The sequence below is a fragment of the Lolium perenne genome, chromosome 4, assembly GCF_019359855.2.
Source record: "Lolium perenne isolate Kyuss_39 chromosome 4, Kyuss_2.0, whole genome shotgun sequence".
In the NCBI taxonomy this organism is placed as follows: Eukaryota; Viridiplantae; Streptophyta; class Magnoliopsida; order Poales; family Poaceae; genus Lolium; species Lolium perenne.
The window spans coordinates 384,445,110-384,452,809 of NC_067247.2; the positions used below are offsets into that span (position 1 = coordinate 384,445,110).

A 7,700-nucleotide genomic window follows, 5' to 3' on the forward strand; every position below is an offset into this window, starting at 1 on the left:
CTGAAAAGTGGCCCAAGATTTCTAGAAGAAACGCATTCTTCCTTTCCTCTTGGTCAAGTCTAGATCATTGGGCAATCGGAAAGTTCGCTAGCTCGCCTAAGATCACTTTACCTTTTCAACTGTCAGGTGCGTCACTTATTGACTCATTGGTTTGAAGTTTATTATACGGCAGGAAAAACATGTTTTCAACTGTTAGGTAGGAGTAGAAACTTTGAATTTCCTCTCAGCCACAGACATTGTTTCCGAGAGGCTACCAAATTTTGTTTGACTTGACAATTTTGATTGGCAGAATATTCATAGTTCCGGACAAGTATGCACAAGGAATACACCTTCTTCGGCGTCATCCAGGTCAAATAAAACAGCAACAGAAAACAAAAGACAAGCAAAGCATCTGCCAGACGGCTCATCCTACTTGCAGGAGGCCGAAGCACAAATGTTCCATTCCATATTTACAGCATCATCACACTACTATCACTATGTCCACTTGGGAGAGGGAGTGTAAGTGACAATATACACGGGGCGTGTCGTGTTGGAGTGTACATGACTACTCGAACCAAAATTTGAGACCGGAGGAAGCAGAGAAGCACGTCGTAACTTCAGATTCCACTTCAATCCGGCTGGAGGATGTGTTGATCGGAACCAGATAGATGGTCGTCATACAATACATTGCTTCAGAGACTTGGGCGTATGGGCTCCCTTTAACCTCACCTGCACAACAGTAAGCCAACCAGGGTCAAATTACTATCCCGATATATTACATACTCGAGTGAGACAGTAAAACAGTTGTAACTTGTGTTCGCTTTCACGCCAGCTAACATTTGACACAGTCGAAGAGATTCCATTTTCTACGAACATCACGCCAAAAGAGCCACCAAGCTATTTTTTTCTTCGACGAAAGAAAAGAGCCATCAGGCCACTGCGCGACAGTGACATTCCTAATCTTTGCAGCTGTGATGTCAATTTGAGGTCACTGTGCACACAGATGGCTGCTAGGGTCTTCCAGATATTTCTAGAAAATCTGCAAGAAGAGTCATCCAGTTCTGTTCTAATCAGCAGACCGTGTGCTGTCCGCGTGCGGAAAATGCAGCTGGACTAGGTCTCTCTATCCGGTTTTCCTGCAAACTGTAAGGATGGTTGGAGCAGTTCGAATTTGACTCTCTGTGTCCTCGGTGTAGCCGGAGTCCAGGAGCGACCAAACTAATCAGAGTTGGCTAGTGCAGCTAATGTGGGTTTGTTGGTGCAGCACTGACTAGTTCATCTATGCGCCCGATAGCAGCTGATAGAGGCGGATGGCTCAGTAACGAATTAGTAATTCAGAAATTGCCCGGTCGTCCTTTGCAGGCGCACGAGCTGTTGTTGATACAGTTTTGCGAATTGTCCATCTACATCTCCATCCGGTTTTCGTGCTAATTGTAGGAAGATTGGAGCTGTTTGAATTTGACTCCGTGTGTCCTGGGAGTGCCCGAAGTCCAGGAACGACGCGACTATACAAAGTTTGCTGGTGCGGCTAATGCAGGTTCCTGGTCCAGCAATGATGACTGGTTAATCTATGAAGCGGATAGCAGCTGATACAGGGTGGATGCCTAAGTAACGAATTAGTAACTCGGAAACTGCTCGGTGTTTCTGTTCCTACAACTGTTGGCAAAAGTAGATTCTGTGGCGCACCTCGGAGTACACTAAGTTGGCGCGTTACACACAAAGTTTAACAGTTGGGCGGAAAGCGTTGGGATGATCCACTAAAACTAGTACCTGGATTTTGGTATGGAATACTGAAATTTCCTGTGTGCGAGCGAATCTGCCTAATTTTACGTACTAGCTACAGGAACGAGATTGCCTGTTCCTTCGTGTGCCGAGCGCGGGTGACACTGACGAACTGACCATGAAAGTAGTGTTCGACGCGATAACTGTTACGGGCAGAGGCGGCATGGACGGACGGACGAGAGACAGGGGAGGGGGCACTCCACTCACCGCCTCGATGTCGATCCTGTATACGACGTGCAGCCGGCGCCGCTCGCGGCTGCTGGCCCGGCACGCCATGGCGAGGTGCGCTGCGGCGAGGGCCAGCGACATGAGGAACATGGCCTGGACGGCTGCGAGCTGGCCGTTGCCGTGCAGCTGGAGGCTCGTGGCGCCGTGGGCGGGGTCGAGGCCGAAGACGGCGACGGCCTTGGCGAGGACGTAGAGCAGGGAGCCGACGCTGCAGGCCGCCGCCACCCACAGGTAGGCCGCGCCGCCCCCGCACGCCGTGTACGCGCCTGCAAATAGATACGCGAAAATCCGTCAGCGAATCGAAGCAATTAATAGACAGATAAAAAAACGGAAGGGTGGGGAGGGTGTGCGCGCTTACAGAGGATGAGGAGGGAGCGGGCGGCGGAGACGGCGGGCAGGTCGACGAGGGAGGAGCGGAACCCGAACCCCCGGGCCTGGTCGAGGATGGAGTGGGTTTGGGAGGCGGCGGCGTCGCGGAGGAAGTTGGAGAGGAGGGCGGGCGGGAGGAGGAGGTCGAGGAGGACGATGAGGAGCGGCGGCGCGCAGACGAGGAGCAGGGAGGCGAGCATGGAGACGAGGAAGAAGGCCGTCTTGGCCCAGCGCCAGGGCCGCGCCCACAGGGCCTCGCCGCCGTGCACAAGCTGCAGCGGGAGCTTCTTTTCCATGCGTACGGATCGACTGGGTCACCTCGCCGGCGCCTATGGGGAGCGAGCGAGATCGAATCCAGAGGACGGTTACTGACCGGCGCAGAGTGGGACTTGGTGAAGCTGGGGAGGTGGTTGGGGTGCGGGTGGATTGGGTCGGACTTGGGAGAGGAGGTTTTAAACGGAGGCGGAGATGGGTGACGGCAAAGGGGAGGAAAAGGAGGAGGGGAGTTTTTCCGTGCCGCGGCAGGGTCAGAGAAGATGGTTCGTTGGAGGAGGGTTTGACTGCGGTGGGCCCCACCCGCATCAGGGGGCAAGCAACGGCCTTCCTGCGCACGGCAGCCGCCTCGGGCCCGGGCCGCGCTGCGAGTCGCCACGGGGACGATGCGTCAGCTGCTGCGTCTGCCTGCGTGGAGTGCAGAAGCTTCCGCCTGCTCGCTCAGCCAGCCACGATTCCTCGTGGACCCGTCCGGTTTATTCAGGTTTGGATATGTGTATCTTTCAAATTTTACAGATAAATTCGTTTCGTTAAGCAATCGGGGTACTGATGGATTACTTCGGCTGCGGACTCTGAGTTGAATTTCGCATCTTCTTCTTCTTCATCATCATAATCCGTTAATTTTGCCAACACAAACAGAACGTGTCTAGAAGCTTTATCCGTCAGCATACCAAAACCGTCTCTACCCGCGGACGTCCCACAATTAAAAGTCAAATCGACCATTTAAACTGAAAAAGACGTTGCCGGACTTATGCTATAGTAGACCATGTTTTTCAAAACAAATTAAGGTGCCGGATACAAACAGTGCTTCTTCTAGAATCCGTAACAGAACAGTAGACCACATGGCCGCCATGTGGTGCTACTTGCGACATCCATCGGCCAAAATCCGGGATTATGATCACGTGAGAGTCCACCGACCTAGGCCGGCCAAGCAGATGGACCGAGCGCTCCATCACATGCCGTGATGTGTGATCGCCATGTGGTGGAGTTGCATCGCAGCAGCCTAACCGTTAACGGCCGCTTCTGCCATATGGCTGATAATCACTAGCGAGCCCAAATCATTAAGAAAATGCGTGTGAAAAATGTGTGCTAAGAGCACCCCCACCCGTTTCCTCAACGAGGCCCCTCGGCATCCTTTTTTCATTCGGACGTCGTTATTCGATCTAACCATGCCATGGTTTCTTCTTTTCCCCAGAAAATGCCCCTAATCCATTCGGAGAGCCCATGCATTGTCGGCGCACAAAAAATGGCTACTGCCAGAGCCCGCCGGTGGGAACAAGCCGGTGGTAATGGCTTGCCGCCGGCACACCACCTGGTGCGCCGATAGTAACGCGAGTTATCCCGGCGCACATACGGTAAGTTATACCAGATAACAAAAAAAAAAATTCAAATCTAGATCTAGATCTAGCTCATGAGTTGTTGTGGTGTCGTCTGTGCGTTAGTGTAGTTGAGGAGGCCAAGGTCGACGGGGCAGTAAGCAAGAGGTGGAGCAGGAGACCGGATGTGGAGGAGGTCGTAGGAGGAATAGGAGGAGGCCAGAGGTACATGGAGTTGGAGGAGGCCGGAGAAGGTCGTGGTCGTCGGTGGTGGAGGAGGATGATACGTCCCAAACGTATCTATAATTTTTAATGCTCCATGCTTGTTTTGTTCCAATTCTTATATGTTGTGCACTTTTTCACATTTTTTAGCATTTTCTGGAACTAACCTAACGCAGTGCCACAGTGCTAGTTCCTGTTTTCTACTGTTTTTGTGTTTCAGAAAAGTTGTACATGAAAGTTTCTCGGAACTGGACGAAACAAAAGCCCAGAGCCTTATTTTTCCGGGACGAAGACGGAGCCAGAAGACAACGCGCATGAGAGCTGCCACATGGCAGTACACAGGGCAGGCGCGGCCCCACCCTTGGCCGCGCCTGGCCCATGTACTTGCACCTCGTCGCCTCGTTTGCTCCGCCCTTCCGCCTATTTACTCATCGTATCGGGAAAACCCCAGGGACCAGAGCCTCCATCCACAAAAAGTTCCGACGCCACGTACCGTCAACCGAAACCCTAGTTTGGGAGGGTTCTGCAGTCCATCCCGGCACCCTACCGGAGAGTTAAATCACCGCCGGAGGCCTACATCGCCATGTCTTCATCCGAGGTGATGCGTGAGTAGTCCTCCAAGGGACCATGGGTCCATAGCAGTAGCTAGATGGCTGTCCTCTCCATGTTGTATTTCATGTATAGATCTTGTGAGCTGCCTAACATGATCAAGATCATCTATTTGTAATTGCTACATGTTGGTTTGATGTAGATCCGATTTATAGAGAGATTGTTTTGGTTGAGATTATGCATTGTGTTATTATGATCTTGCATGCTCTCCGTTTCTAGTAGATGCTTTGGCCAAGTAGATGCTAGTGACTCTAAGAGAGGGTATTTATGCTCGATAGTGGGTTCATGCCTCTATTTAACCATGGGAAGTGACCTTTTTCTCTACGGTTGTAGATGTGTTGTTGCTACTAGGAAGAAAACATCGGTGTTCTATTCAATGGTAGTATCATCGTTTACTTTACACACATTGCTTAAAGCGATAGTCCGTTGCTTGCAACTTAATACTGGAGGGTGTCGTGGATGCAATAATCCTGAAGGTGGATTATTAGTCATAGATGCAGTTGGATTACGGTCTATGTATATTGTTGTAATGCCCGCGTACTTTCATAGCATGTATTCTGCACTAACCATTAGCGTAGAATCTCTGTTTATCAATTGCACATCTGTAATTTGTTTACCCAGCATATTTATTTACTCGGGAGGCGCCTCTAGTGAACTGTGGACTCCGGTCCTTCTTCTTTTAATTGCAATCTTTTACAACATTTTTCTGTTCTGTTCTCTGCAAACAATTCTTTTTCTACACGGTTCATTTAATTCTTTGTTTTCAGCAAAACCAGTGAGCTTGACAACCTCACTGAAAGTTGGGGACAAAGTACTTGGTTGTTTGTGTGCAGGTCTCCACGTTGTTGCTGACGCCGGCAGTGCGTCCTGCCACGAGTTGGTTCACAACACCTCGGGAGAGAACGTTTTTCTCCTACTGGTCGATAAACCTTGGTTTCTTACTGAGGAAAACTTCCTGATGTTCTCATCATACCTTCCTCTTGGGGTTCCACTCAACGTTGCGCATAAATTCTCCTTCATCAACTCCGCGCTCAGCAGAGGCCAGAGGAGGTCGTGTAGGTCGTTGCAGGAGGAGGCCAAGGTCGACGGTGCAGCAAGTTGAGATGTCCGTCGGTGTAGAAGAGGAGGAGGTTGATGGAGCAGCACAGCCGGAGGAGACCGTCAGTGTAGAGTAGGAGGAGAAGAATGAAAAGAGAAGGAATAGGGGAAAGTGAGGGAAGTGGGCTGGTTTGCATTATATATAAGAGAGGTTACCGCCAGGGCACCAAATATGGTGGTGCGCCGACAAAAAAATTCCCTTTTTTCATCGAAATCTAAAACCTGAAAAAGTCTTGTTTCTGTTTGAATTTTCCAAATCCAAATTCGGATAGGAAATTTCTCGTAGATAGATTTTAATATAAAAAAGTTTTTCATCGGAGGTCATATGCAACCAGAAATCCCGTTTTACCGAAAGATGAGGCCATTTTGCATAGTATATCGAAATTCATTTTTTCAAATTTTCGCTAAAAATAGATTACATAATTATTGGACATTTCAAAGGATTATTTTTTTGTATTTTCTTTTATTTTTTTGAAAACTGAAAAGGCGATCCAAGGGGGGAGGGCGCCCCTTACCACCAGCGCACCAACATGATGGTCGGTGGTAACCAACTTACCACCGGCGCTCCACCATGTTGGCGCGCCGGCAGTAAGGGGTGCCCTGAATTTCAGAATGGCCCGGACCTGGTTCACCCTTATCGCCGGTGCACCCCGTGCCCTGGTGCGTAGACAGTAAGACTTCTTCGCTGGCGCGGCGGGATAAGGGCGCGTCAGCGGTAGTTTTCACCGGCGCATGGAAAATCTGGTGCGCATGTAGCATGCTTTCCATCTATAGGCGTTTTCCTAGTAGTGGCCATCACCGGCTTCCCGAGGCATGATTGGGGACTGCGGACAAAACAAAAACGCGTGAAACGTCGAGCTGGCCGGCCCGCGGTGTCGGCCAAAGAAAGGGTAATTCCCTCCATTTAATTTGTTTTCCCTCGAAAATGCCGCATATACCTATTTTCCTCGCCGAATTTCGGAGGAGCTACCACCACTCCTCACAATTGCAGCTCCTCCTCTTCCCTTCCACCACCATGCCGCCGAAGAAGATCACTGACAATGGTGCGCGAAAGGCGAGGAAGCCGCGGGCGCCAAAAGACAGGCCGTTGGGTTGGACAAACGCAATATTTTTTCCTCGGGATGTGAATTTATAGGCGAAAGGGCAAGGTCGGTGGGCGCCCGAGGGGCCCACGCCAGACCTAGGCGCGGCCAGGGGGCTCGTGCCTAGGCATGGTGTGGCCGCCTCCTGGCTCTTCTCCGTCTCCCCTTTGGACTCCGTCTTCGTGACAGCAAAATAGGAAATTCGGTTTTTGTTTCGTCCAATTCCGAAAATATTTTCAGAACAACTTTTCTGAAATACAAAAAACATCAGAAAACAGGAACTGACATTGTGGCATCTTTTTAATAGGTTAGTTTCAAAAAATGCAACGAAGTGTAAACAAAATATATAAAAATTGGTGTAAAATAAGCATCAAGCATCAAAAATTATAGATACGTTTGCAACGTATCAACAGGCGATGGAGATGGTCGGAAGTCGGACAAAATGTGCACAGGCTCCGCCGCAGCTGGAATCGATGACCCTGGTCCGATGCCGGAGACCGAAGGGAGGAGCTCCTCGTCCAGACCTCAGCCAGATCTGGGTCGCCGCAGCCGCCGCCGGTGCGTAAATTGGGGAAATGGATATTTTGGAAGGGGCTAATGGAGAGGGTAACCGAAGAGGGAGGTTACCCCTACCTTTGCCGCGCAACTTCGCTCAGATTTCGCCTTCTTCCGCCATGCGGAGGCGGAGCGCCCACGCGAACAGCGTTATCGATTTTCCTCTCGCGAGGGCCTGCATCTGGAA

At 50.6% G+C, this 7,700-nt stretch overlaps 1 protein-coding gene across 1 annotated transcript; it reads right to left on the reverse strand.

Annotated features, from left to right (window-relative positions):
* Positions 1 to 311: 311 nt before the first annotated feature.
* LOC127297290 (uncharacterized) lies at positions 312 to 2,839 on the reverse strand. Its single transcript, XM_051327590.2, has 3 exons — positions 2,348 to 2,839; positions 1,969 to 2,255; positions 312 to 708 (listed from the first exon to the last, which is right to left on the reverse strand). Exons 1-3 carry the CDS (start codon positions 2,652 to 2,654, stop codon positions 655 to 657), a joined length of 648 nt encoding a protein of 215 aa, XP_051183550.1. The 5' UTR covers positions 2,655 to 2,839; the 3' UTR covers positions 312 to 654.
* Between the last annotated feature and the right edge of the window lie 4,861 nt (positions 2,840 to 7,700).